Source organism: Rattus rattus, chromosome 8 (assembly GCF_011064425.1).
Source record: "Rattus rattus isolate New Zealand chromosome 8, Rrattus_CSIRO_v1, whole genome shotgun sequence".
Taxonomy (NCBI): Eukaryota; Metazoa; Chordata; class Mammalia; order Rodentia; family Muridae; genus Rattus; species Rattus rattus.
In genome coordinates this window covers 66,003,877-66,016,841 of record NC_046161.1, presented here as the reverse complement: position 1 = coordinate 66,016,841, position 12,965 = coordinate 66,003,877, and the positions used below count along the sequence as shown (strand labels likewise).

Sequence of the window (12,965 nt, the reverse complement as noted above, 5' to 3'; positions counted from 1 at the left end):
CCTATCTCTTAATATCAATTTAATATATTTTGATAAAGCATTCAAATTTAAATCCCATCTACTATCCTTGCCTTTTATTTACTTGCGTGTTCTGGGGAGGACATAGCCTTTAGACTTGATATTAAGATTGTGTCATTATGGATTACAGACTTGGGACAGTCAGCCGGAACTGGGGAAGTCAGTGTATCCCTTCTGTAAACACGATGTCTAAGGTCAAAGCGTTCTTTGTGAGAAGGCAGGAAGGCAGGTACTCTGGGTTGAAACAGTGGCACGGACAATATTAAGCCTTGTGAGTTTGCCATGTTTATGTTTCTTGAGGTAATTTTATGTAGTTGCTACACAAACCAGTCTGTGGGAAGAGCAAGATAGGACACTCCATGCTGGGCCACTGTGAAAGGCATTTTTATTTTCTTCTGAGACAGTCTCATTACTAAAGCTGGCCTAGAACTTGGGATTCTCTTGCCCCCAGCTCAGGAGGGCTGGGATTGCAGGTGGGTACTGCCACATCCATTTATATGGTGCTGGGGTTGGAACCCTGGGCTTCATGTATGCCTGGCAAGGACTCTACCGACGGAATTGTATCCCCAGGCTCCATGAGTGGATTTCAGACAGACACCATGCTATTACATTACAAAATTCATTCCCTTCGTTGCTTCTAGTGAGAAGATTAGTTAAGAAACCCTGCTGGCTTGAGGAAGAGAGGGGGGTGGGATCTCTGGCACTACTCCGAGTCTGACTTTAACTGCTAGAGTCTCTGTCCCTCCCCTCCCACCCCCCTTCTTATGTTCTGAATCTGATTCTTTGCTGGCTACATTTTGGAGTTTTATCTTTTGGGAGGGGGATGCTGAGCGTTAGAATGTTTTCTTTTCGGACTGAAACTATCTTGGAACCAGCATAGCTGATAGGGATTTTGCTTTTGTTTTTCTTTCCTTTGTTTCTTCTTCCCATCTTCCCTGTTTGCCTCTCCTTTCCTTCCTTCCTTCCCTCAGTATGTGATTCTCCCACTGCACTGATTTAGATTCTAAATTGGAGCGGTGCCATTCCACTGGAACTTGCCACTCCTGTGATTTTGCTGCAGGGCTCTCCTGTCCCCGCAGGTCCCTGCAGTTGGTGAGCAGGGCCTCTTCCAGGCTTTTGATACGCAACCCACACCTGGATCAGCAGCTCTGAGCCAAGACTCTGCTCCTGCTTTTATCTCTTCGCCTTGCCACTTAGCTGTAGGATTTTAGCCAATTCCCCTTGAGAGCTTCGTCCTGTTATCACTTCCACGGTAGAAAAGAAACAAGAGCTCCTGAGATTCACACCTAGATCAGACATGATGCCTCCAGGCTGACTATTTAATCTGGCCCCTCTTCTCGATGGAAAGGTAGGGATTAGATCGGGAAAGCCAGTTCGGCCCACATGCATATATTTGCATTTGCTGACAGATCTGTGCTGAAGGTGGGGGGTGAAAGTCCGCTCAGCAGTCCTGGAGCATTAGCCCCTCTCCCCCAACCAGTCAAGGGAGGGTCCCGCTGGCTGCAGACACAGGATCCCGAACTTCACCCAACAGGTGTTTCTTCAACGAATACCTTTCTGTTTGTTTATTGGGATCAGACTTAGAGTAAAATGCTCGAGTCATAACTGTGTAGTTTGCTGGGTTTTGGTTTTTTTTTTTGGAGCTGGGGGCCGAACCCACGGCCTTGTGCTTGCTAGGCAAGCGCTCTACCACTGAGCTAAATCCCCAACCCCAAGTTTGCTGGGTTTTTAACACAGATTTGCATCTGTGCAATTCCTACTCCAATCACAGGCCTGGTGCTCCTCACCCAGGAGTTAACCTGTGTGCACCTTCCCTGTCAAGCAAGTCCTCTTTCTAGAGGTAATCCATTGTGACACAGATAGCCTACATTAGTTTTCCTTAAACTTCATATCAATAGGTTACCTAATTACTGTCTATACGGCTTTATTTCTTCAGTGAAGTTCACTGTTACACTTATCAGTAAGTAGTTTGTATTACACACTTTGTGTGTGTGTGTGTGTGTGTGTGTGTGTGTGTGTGTGTGTGTGTGTGTGTGTGTGTGTACCTAGTGTATTTCTAGCTTGGGACTCAGCAATAAACCTACAGTGGACATTGGGCACTATTGTACGTATACTCAGTGTAATGGGCACTCACCCACACTGTCTCTTTGGTATATAAGCAGAGGTGAACTTCCAGCTCACAGAGTAGGGAGGACTGTTGCTGTGTATACTGCGAATGGCTTCAGGAAGGGTGGAACAGTTAACACTCCCACAGTGGTGCACGCAAGGCCTGGGTGTTAGACCCTGACCGTCACTCTGTGTTCCGTTCAGGGATCCTGTGACTGTACGTTCCATACAGATTGGAGCACTCTATCTTTAGCATAAGCTCTAAAATCTGGTAATGTCTGTCCCCTGACTTTATATGTTTCTTCTTTTCCTCAAGTTGTCTATTCTAAGTCTCTCACCTTTCCATACAAACGCTAGATTTTTCCAGAAGTGGGGGTGGGGTAGGCAGAGCTGGGGACATGGCTCAAGGGTAAATAGTGGGCTTTTATAGAGGACCTAAGCTTGGTTCTTAGCATCTACATCACTACACTGCAACTCTAGCTCCGGAGGATTAGACACCCTGCTCTGGAAGCACATGTACACACACATGTACACACACATGTGTACACATGCACACACATGTATACACATGTACATCATACATACACAAAATTAAAATAATAACAGGGATAAATTTTTAATAAAAAGCAAGGAGAGGAGAGAGAGAAACAAGGACTCTTGCGTGGGGTTATACCGGATATGCATATCCCTTTGTTCAGGATGCCTTCCTTGTGTGGCTGGGCCCCTACAGAAGCACGGACCATCTCCCATTTATTTGTGCCCTCTGCTTCTCCTGTCTCTCACATGTCTTTCATTTTGGTTTGTGGACTTTGCAATGCATTCCTTCTTTTGTGCGTGTGTCTGTCTGTGTTCTCTACCTGTTTTCTCTCACCCTGGGGAACGTTCTAGTCTGTCCCACCATCTTTTCTGCTGGCAGTGGGCTCTCTCTCTGTTTTCTCAGATGCCCTATGCCCATCCCTGTGTTCGAGGCTCTGTAGTTCAGGAAGCATTGTTTTCTCTGATAACTGCAGCCACACATTGGTCCTTTGTCTCCCATGGGTTCCCTGGAAAGCAGGCTGCATTCTTAGTGTTGTTCCGCCGAGAGCAGTACATCTTTTCTCTCTCGCTGCTTTGACTATTTGATCTTTTACTGTTGGAAGTTTGAGAGTAGTGTGCCTGAGTATGGTTTTCCTGTGTTTAGCCTGAGTTCTTGACCTCATAGGTCTCTGGTACTCATCATATCTGAAACACCCTGGCCATTTGTTTTGAATACTGTTATCACATTCTGCTCTCCTCAGTTGCATGTATTTTGAATTTTTTATAGTCTATCTTGTTCTGTGTGTGTCTGAATGAGTGTCTATGTGAGTATGTTTGTGTGTCTGAGTATGTATCTGTGTATCTGTGTTTGTGTGTGTATCTGTGTGTGTATTGTTTGTGTGTGTGTGCTTGTGTGTGTGTATGTGTGTGTGTTTCTTTGTGTCTGTGTATCTGTGTGTGTGTGTTTGTGTATGTATGTGCATATGTGTGTGTTTATGTGTGTGTGTCTGTGTGTGTATGTGTGTTTTTGTGTGTGTGTGTGTGTGTGTGTGTGAGTGTGTGTGTGTGTGTGTGTGTGTGTGTGTGTGTGTGTGTGTGTGTGTGTGTGTGTGTGTGTGTGTGTGTGTGTGTGTGTGTGTGTGTGTGTGTGTGTGTGTGTGTGTGTGTGTGTCTGTATGTGTGTGTGTGTGTGTGTGTGTGTGTGTGTGTGTGTGTGTGTGTGTGTGTATGTGTGTGTGTGTGTGTGTGTGTGTGTGTGTGTGTGTGTGTGTGTGTGTGTGTGTGTGTGTGTGTGTGTCTGTGTATCTGTGTGTGTGTGTCTGTGTGTGTTTGTGTATCTGTGTGTGTGTCTGTATGTGTGTGTATTTGTGTATCTGTGTGTGTGCATGTGTGTGTATGTGTGTGTCTGTGGTTTCATTTGGCATATCAGATATTCTGGATATTCTCTCTCTCTCTCTCTCTCTCTCTCTCTCTCTCTCTCTCTCTCTCTCTCTTGGAGGGGGGCAGGGGACAGCCTCTCACTATGCAGCTCTGGCTGTTCTGGAACTCACTATGTAGACCAGGCTGGCCTCAAACTCGATGCAATTTACTTGCCTTTGCCTCCAACGTGCTGGGATTAAAGCCATGCACTTTTTCTTAATGTTTCAAATTCATCGACTTTGTTTTATGGGTCATTTTTTTTAAAGTTTAAAGGCTTACTCTTTTAAAATATCTTGAAATGACCTCTTCATCCTTCTTTAAGGATGATCTTATTCTTCTCTTGTGTGTGTGTGTGTTTTGGAGTGCGTGTTTGTATATGTGTGTTCATGTGTGTGCATGCACATGAATGTATACAGGTACACCAGTGCATGTGTGTGGGGCCCTGGAGTTGATGTAGAGAAGATTCCTGGAGCCCCCTTTGACCATACTCTATGGGGTTTTCTCATCAAATCCAGAACTCACTAGTATGACTCATTTTGCCCGACAGCTCTCTCCCAGGGTCCTGTTTTCTAAGATGCCCATTTGGGCACGTTTCTAGATCCTAACTGGTGTGAGGAACTTTTTTTTTTTTTTTTAAAGAACCCATTTTGCTCATAGTTTTCTGCCTGCTGAAGAATATAATTTATAGCTCTTTGCTCTCCTTCTCTTCTGGGTATCTGTCTTCTGTCTGGGTTATCCTCACTTCTGTTGTGCCTCTCTCTGATTGGTCAGGCTTTCCGTTTCTGTAAATGTCTAGGATTTTCTAGGTGCATGCTGGGTAGTAGGCGACTTATACATGTGCTGGATTGCCTTATCTCCCACCGAAGCATATTGGATCTTCTCTGAAGAGCTAAATCATATGTGTAGGTCGCCTTCATCCTGCTGCTGTTTTAGGCTTTGCTGAGCGTGGGTCTCATTGCAGTTTTTTATCTTTGCGCCTATGGCATGACCTATAGTCCCTTCTCGGCTCTCCTGAATGCCAAGATGTTAACCAGGCTTTGTCTATTTTGGCTGAGTTCAACTCCATTGTCTACGCAGCTCAGCACAACCTGTGGTGGTTGGTTGACTTCTTTACCTCTTGGACCCTGTTTTTCTGATGAACTTTTAGAATCTCACCTTGTTTGCAATATACTTTAGGGATCATCTAAGAAACAAAAAAGATTTTTTTTTAACATAGCTTTTTCTTACTTCTCCAATACACTTACCCCAAGGTTGATCTTTTGCTTATAATACCTAATTTCCTAGGTGCTTCTTAACTCAATGTGAGTTGTGCAATCCTTTTGATTGGACTCTTTTTTCCTCTTGAATTAAAGCAATAAATTATTCTCGACGGTTGGTTTTATTTTGTGGCGATGGGGATTGAGCACCACCAGGCCTCACATATGCTAGGCAGTTATGCGTACTACTGGGTTACATCCCCAACCTTGCAAACTTGGTGTATTTAGACCTATTTTAAGCTCAGAGCAGATTGAGTAGAAAGGACAGGAATTTCCCTTGCCCTATTGTGATCCTCTGGTACACTTGTAAGCATGGGTAGATATTAGCACACACAGTTATGATCTAAATCCTGTAGTTCACTTGGATTTGCTCTTGGTGTAGTATACATTATATTGGAGTATATAGGTATGTATGTGTATATGTGTATATATTTGTTCATGTGTGTACACATGCATGTGGAGGTCAGAGGCTGACACTGGAAGCTTTCTTCAGTTGCCAACCACCTTATGTTTTTTTCTCAAATACCATCACTGGGAAGGCAGAGACAGGAGGATGTCAAGGCTCACCCTAACCTATTTAGCCAGCTCCAGGCCAGTGAAAGACTATGGTTGTTTGTTTGGTGTTTTGTTTTTTAAAGGTGCCTCAGGGACCACAGCTAAGATTGTCCTTGGGCTTTCACATGCATACACAAGCAGGATGGCATGTGTCCTAAATTTAGTACCTTAATAGTTCATAATACGCCTGAAAAACGTCCAGTAAATCTGCACCTTCCTCAAGTGTTAGTCATGCTGGAAATCTGTGACATAGTCGCTCAGACTGTGGTGAAAGATGTAAAATAAACTCTGAGGGAGCCTCACAGTCTACTGTGGGGAGTGTTCTGGAGAAGCTGACACTTGATTGAGTCTTAGGATGGTTGGTGCTGTCTCATGCATTCTATCCCTGATGATGCCATGAGGAAAGTGAACTAAAGAAAAGCATTGGGTTGGGGATTTAGCTCAGTGGTAGAGCGCTTGCCTAGTAAGCGCAAAGCCCTGGGTTTGGTCCCCAGCTCCAAAAAAAAGAAAGAAAAAAAGAAAGAAAGAAAAGCATCTTATGCATGTAACCGAGGCTATCTCTGCGATTAATTGCAGGCTCCGAACTCTTCCTCTGAAGGCAACGATCTATTGGATCAGAAGAACAAATTGATCCTAGAAGTGTCTGAACTACAGCAGCAACTGCAGTTGGAGATGAAGGTGGCTGGCTCTTACATTTTCCCCATTTTTGTCTTGGTTGATAAAGTTTTTTTTTTTTTTTTTTTTAAAAAACATATTGAGATATGCAGGTGAGGCGAGATATTAGGTGAGGTGAGAGTCATTTTCACCCCCTAAAAGAAACATTCCTCTCATCCCTGAGCACATTCCTTTGGATTTGGTGGCTGCTAGCCAAAGAATTTTTTAAAGCAACAGAACAGACAAACACTGTTCGCTTTGAACAAGTGAAATACTGTCAGAGACAGGCAGTGCAGTAGGAAGCCACATGTATTGTTCTTACATAAAACATGTAAACGTAAGTAACAAAAACAGCAAATGAGGTCTGGCTGTGTTTATGTTTTTATTTTTAAAGTATTCACTAAGTATGGATATTTCACATTCTTTCTGGAACTTCTAAACCTTAATTACGTGGTTTGATTAAGTTGTTTAATAATGAAGGGACACTTGCATGGGTCCCATTCGTGCTCACAAGTGGGCTTCTGGGCTCGAGATGCAGCTCATAGGGTAAAGGCCTTGCTCAGCACACATAAAACCCTGGTTTCCAGCCCCTGCGCTTCATAACCCAGGCCTGGTAGTGCACCCCTGAACTCCCAGCACTTTCGAGGTGAAGGCAAAAAGATCAGGAGTTCAAGATCATCCTTGTCTACATAGCCAGTTTGTTGTTAGCTTGGGCTGTGAGAGATCTTGCCACAGACAGACAGACAGGCAGGCAGGCAGGCAGGCAGACATGGAGATGTGGGGGGTGGTGTTTCAGTATTGATAGACAGCAGAGGTATTTTAAAATCATACTGACTCACGTTAGAACCATCAGAACATCAAGGAGGAGAGAGAAAGGATGAGAGAGGATTTAGAAGAGCTGCGAGTCCGGCACCAGAGCCAAGTGGAGGAGACGACCACCCTGCAGAGACGGCTGGAGGAAAGTGAAGAAGAGCTGAGGAAGAACTTGGAAGAGTGAGTGTCCGGCTGGAGCCCCGCCCTTCTGCCTTCTTGAGTCACGTGTTGCTAGAACCTTCTGTCCTTTTCCCACCTCCCACCCACACTGTTCACCCCTCTCTCCTTTTCCCCTCTTACAAAGTTGTGCAGGGTATAAGCAGGGGGATAATAGTTACTGAAACCCTTTGTGTACCTTGAGTGTGTCTTGTAAAGCTTCAGCCCCAACAGGGGATCTTCTGGCATGTGAGTGAGAAGCGGTGGGCTCTGAGGGGAGATATGGAGTGACTGAGGTAACTACTAGGAACCTTGAGTGTGATACCTAAGAACTAAGGTTTCCAGAAGCCTCGGCCTAGCTTCCATAATGTGTTAGACTACAGGGTTCACAGTCTCTCCCAGCATGAGCACTTTCTCCGGCATGGGCTGCTCTCTGTGGTAAATACTCACACTTATGCTCAGCCTGTGGAGAGGCATTGCTCCCAGGCTCTTCCTGCTATATTATCCTGTGAAACTTAGTGGCACGGAATCTAAAATCAAGGTCTGATTTTCTTTCTGGAAACAGCTTTGCAAACACACCCATGAGATGTGTTTTCTAATCTCCTAGGTGCTTCTCGGTCTAATCAAGCTCACAAGATTGACCTTAACTTGATGGTTCTCTTGCTTTATAGTACTGGATGGTTTTCCATGGTTTTTGGCATTTCTTCATTTTCTGTGTCCTAATGTTTCATATGGTCCACACTCATAGATGTTCTCACACACACGCTCACACTCATACACTCATGCACACACATACACACACTCTTACACACTCGCATCCTCACACTCATAACATATGGTCTGTTTCTGGTAGAAAATGTCCCTGCAAATCTGTCCCATTTCATTCGTTTGAGTTCTTATCTGACATCTTGGCCAAATTAGACTGTAGTCCTGAGGAGGCTTCTTGGGGCTACAGGTGACCTTGTGACAGCCTGAAAGGCTGTGGTCAGACTAGGTGAGGACTGCGAATCCCAGGACCCTCTCTGACAGACCTCCTGTTGTCACCTGCCAGGCTGTTCCAAGTGAAGATGGAGCGGGAACAGCACCAGACTGAGATCAGAGACCTGCAGGACCAGCTGTCAGAAATGCACGACGAGCTCGACAGCACCAAGCGATCCGAGGACCGGGAGAAGGGAGCCCTGATCGAGGTAAGGGGGCTGTGGGCCAGGTGTCAGCTCCACCTGCCTGGAAGGGGCGGCCTTCATGGACTGGGTGCTATAAGCCATTTTCTGTTGTGTGCATTCGATGTGCACAATCACAATGGTTCCTACACTAAGATTCAGGGAGGCCATCATTGTCTTAGGGAAACTTTCGACCTTGCTGAAAAGTAGGAAGAGTGGTATGTTAAAGGCTGGGGAGACGGCTCAGTCAGTAAAGGGTTGTCAGGGCAACCATGAGGACCTGAGATCAACCCCCCAGAAACTATGTAAAACCATAGCTGAACAGGTTATCGTAGTGTGGGGGTAGACGAGATAGACAGAGGTGTGCCGGCTGGCCAGACTAGCCTATTCTCTGAGCTCCTAGCCCAGAGACCTGTGTCAGAAAACAAGGTGACCCCAGGGAATGAGATCAGAGGTGACTTCTGGCCTACACCCCTCCCACCCCACACTTACACTCACTCATGTTCACACTCACTTATATTCTCTCTCATGCACTCATACACATATAAACAGTCTTACACACTCACAGATGTTCTCACACACATACACACACACATTCTTTTTTTTTTTTTTGGTTCTTTTTTTTCGGAGCTGGGGACCGAACCCCGGGCCTTTCGCTTCCTAGGCAAGCAAGCGCTCTACCACTGAGCTAAATCCCCAACCCCACACACACACATTCTTACAAAGATGCTCTCATAGACACACACTCACATGCTCACACTCATACACATACTCACACTCACACATAGAGAACAGTACATTAACACCCATCAGTTCTCAGCACAGACCAAGGAGTTGACAATGTTTCGCCATATCCCTGCATTAATTGTTCTGCTCTCCTATTCATCTCTGAAGTAAATTACAGATAAGATCATATTTTACTCTTTTTAGAATTTAGGGAACTTCCTGACACAGTTGCAATACCATTGTGGTAACTAACGTGTGTGTGGTTTCTACAGTAATTGAAAGGAGTCTGAATACTCAACCCTTGCTACCTCTGAGTCAATTTAACAGTTGATGTAGTGAGTTCAGGGCCAGCCTGGGGTACACCAGCCCCTCCCTAAAACAAAGTTTTCTCTAAGGATAAATCCCCAGAGATGATGCCAGTGGAGAGCTTAGACATTTTGGTGGTACTTCACCTCAGAGCCCAGAGGACAGGCCCTGGTTCCATCTACCTCCATTCTCTTCCTCCTCTCCATCTTGTTCTTCCTTTACATTTTTTCCTTCAGCACAGCCAAGTCACTCCTGCTTCCTCCCCCGTTTCATTTGCAGCATACTTCTGAATGACAGTGCATAAGAAGAATTTTTACGATTTAAATTACTTTGAAGTGCTTCCATATTTTTCCAAAATGAAGCAATTCTAGGATGAACTGCGTGCTATTTTACTTGAGAGAGGGTCTCATGTAGCCCAGGGTAGCCTCGAACTTACTATGTAGCTAAGGATCACTTTGAGTTTCTGGTCTTCCTGCTTCCAAGTGCTGGGAGAGCAGGTGGGCGCCTCCACTCCCACTTTATGCTGTGTTGAGACTGAGCCCCTGGCCTCATGCATGCTGGACAAGCAGTCTACCAACTGAGTCACACTCTGCACCCACATCTTCCACTCCGGAAGCACATCCTACCCACTGTCCTGAATTTGATTCAGTGGTAGTTTTGCAGGTCCGTTTGTAGTGGTAAGGGATGAAGACGGGGCTCTGGCTTTGGTGATGTGTGCTCAGGCCACAGCTGGATGGGAACAAAGCACACCTTGTCTTAGACGTTGCCCTGTGGTTGGGTTCCCAGTTGTCACACTCCTGACAAGTCTGCAGAAGGAGGGAGGTGGAGAAGTTGTTGGTGACTATGCCTCTCGTGTTTGTCTTATTGTTCTGCTCTGACTTTTCAACAATCTTTAAAATACGGTCTACAGTTTCCATGAAGATCTCATCTCCTAGTCACTTTCAATTTATTCTTTGTATCTTAATAAGAAGTAGACTGGGGAAATTTGATAACAGATTAGACTTGGGGCCAAGTTTTCCCTGGCTTTTGGCTGAGAACAGACTCCTGAGCACAATGAGCATGGAATCCACCATGAGAACTCACTGAAAACTGTTGATGCCTGGATGCTCGGTGAGCCCGTGTGGCAGCCCAGATTTTTCATGAGACCGTTCTTTTCTTGCTACGGTACTGGAGACCGAAGCCACGCCCCTGTGCACACTAGGCACATGCTGTGCAAGTGGCTCCACCCCAGCCCAGAAGCTCATCACTTTTTCTTAAATAGTATCAGGCCTCTACATGGAATCTGTAAAATAACATGGCGGGGTGGGGGAATAGCCAGACATAGTGATGTGTGCCTTTAATGCCAGACATAGTGATGTGTGCCCTTAATGCCAGACATAGTGATGTGTGCCTTTAATGCCAGACATAGTGATGTGTGCCTTTGATGCCAGGCATAGTGATGTGTGCCTTTAATGCCAGACATAGTGATGTGTGCCCTTAATGCCCGCACTTGTTAATGCCCGCACTCGGGGGATAGAGGCAGGTGGATTTTCATGAGTTAGAGGGTAGCCTGCTCTACCCAGTGAGTTTCAGAATAGCCAGAGCTACATAGTGAGACTCCATTTCCTCAACAACAACAATAAACAAACAACAAAAGCAAACAACAACCAGAAATCAAAAATGTTAAAGAACCAAAAAAAAAAAAAAAAAAAGAACCAAAAATGTTTAAAGGAAAGCATAGTAGAGAGAACCATTTCGCTGGGCTAAGAGCTGATGAGTAGGGCAGATCTGTTGTTTGTAGAACTCCTGGGTCTGTAAACTTTTTTTTTTTAAGTCAGGGGCTCTTTCCCGTAGTTTAGGTTTTTGTTGTTTTTTTTTTTTTTTTTTTTTTTTGCTGTTTGTTTTTATTTTTTCGTTTTTTTAAATAAATGTGGGACTGTGAATAGAAGCCAGCGTCTCATGCACGAGAGGCAAGAGTGCTACCAAATGAACTGCATCCTCAGCTCCCGAGAACTGTGTGTGTTCTTTTTGTTAAAAGAACTTTTAAAAGTGTGTGTGTATGTGTGTGTGTGTGTGTGTGTGTGTGTGTGTGTGTGCGTGCAGAAGTGCTCATGTGTGGGGGTCAAAGATAACTTTTAGAAGTTGGTTCTCTCCTTCCGCCTTGTGAGTCTCAGGGATTGAACTCAAACCACCAGGCTTGGTGGCAAGCACCTTCACATCGCTGAGCCAGCTCACTGGCCCATGAGACCCATTTCTCAGCTCTAATACAAAAGCAGTCTTAGGACTAGGGTTTGGCTCCTTCGCTGTCCATTCAGGTAGCATCAGGTCCAACCTGCAGCACCTGTCCAGATGCCATTCAGGTGGGTTTTTCTGATGGACAGAGTCTGCAGAGCTGACAGGTGGCCCTTTCCCACCGAGCCCCAGGCACTTCTAAAATAAACGTACACTATGATCCTTCTAGCATTGCCTAGATCCTAATGACAGTGGCCGAGGATTGCATGGCTCTCTCCAGCCATCATACACTTTCTAGGCCACTGGTTAGAGCCTTGAGGCTCTACCTTCCTAATGCTTGACATTTGATACAGCTCCTCGTGTTGTGGTGACCCCCGGTTCCCCCAACCGTAAGATAATTTCATCGTTACTTCATAACTAATTTGCTACTGTTAAGAATGGTAATGTTAAATATCGGATATGCAGGATATTTGATATGTGACCCCTGTGAAAGGGTGGTTCAAAGTGGTCATGACCCACAGGTTGAGAACCACCTCGTTAGAACCAGAAAAAATGAATTCTGTTGGACTCCTGCAATATAAAACCTTCTTCCACCCCAGCAATGGGCATGAGCCAGGCGTAGGTTTCTTCGTTTCGGCATGCAGGGCAGGACTGCGGTGGGTGTGGTATACAGCTCTCTGTGGTCAGGGCTTGCAGCCCTGGGACATCCTAGTGCCCATCTCTCAGCCTAACAGCCTCTCAGCCTGCTGTTAGGATTACAGCTACAGCCAATAGCAGCTTCCCACAGGATGCACTTCCTTTGTCTCCAGTTTTTCTTCCTTCCCTCGATGTTAGGTTCTGACTGGGTTACTCTGCTTCAGTTTAAGAACTGAATCCCCTCAGAGTCCCTTACTCCCAGGGCAGCATCCCAGCCTTTCCTAATAGACAGCGCTCTGTTGTTCTGTTTCGTCAAACACTTAGGCCACACACAGTGTCAGCGTTCAGCTTTCTGGATGTTTTGTGGTCAGATCTGTGGTCACTCTGTAGGAAAAAGACGGTACCAGGTCCTTTCCAGGCCACACCCTCTGCT

General features: G+C 45.4%; 1 protein-coding gene across 1 annotated transcript in view; it reads left to right on the top strand.

Moving 5' to 3' along the window:
* Window positions 1-12,965, top strand: part of Cgnl1 (cingulin like 1) — a 150,417-nt gene that overhangs the window by 51,973 nt on the left and 85,479 nt on the right. Inside the window, exons 5-7 of the mRNA XM_032910331.1 lie at window positions 6,447-6,548; window positions 7,369-7,517; window positions 8,545-8,680. Of these exons, the coding sequence (XP_032766222.1) occupies window positions 6,447-6,548; window positions 7,369-7,517; window positions 8,545-8,680 (387 nt within the window). The remainder of the gene's footprint in view (window positions 1-6,446; window positions 6,549-7,368; window positions 7,518-8,544; window positions 8,681-12,965) is intronic.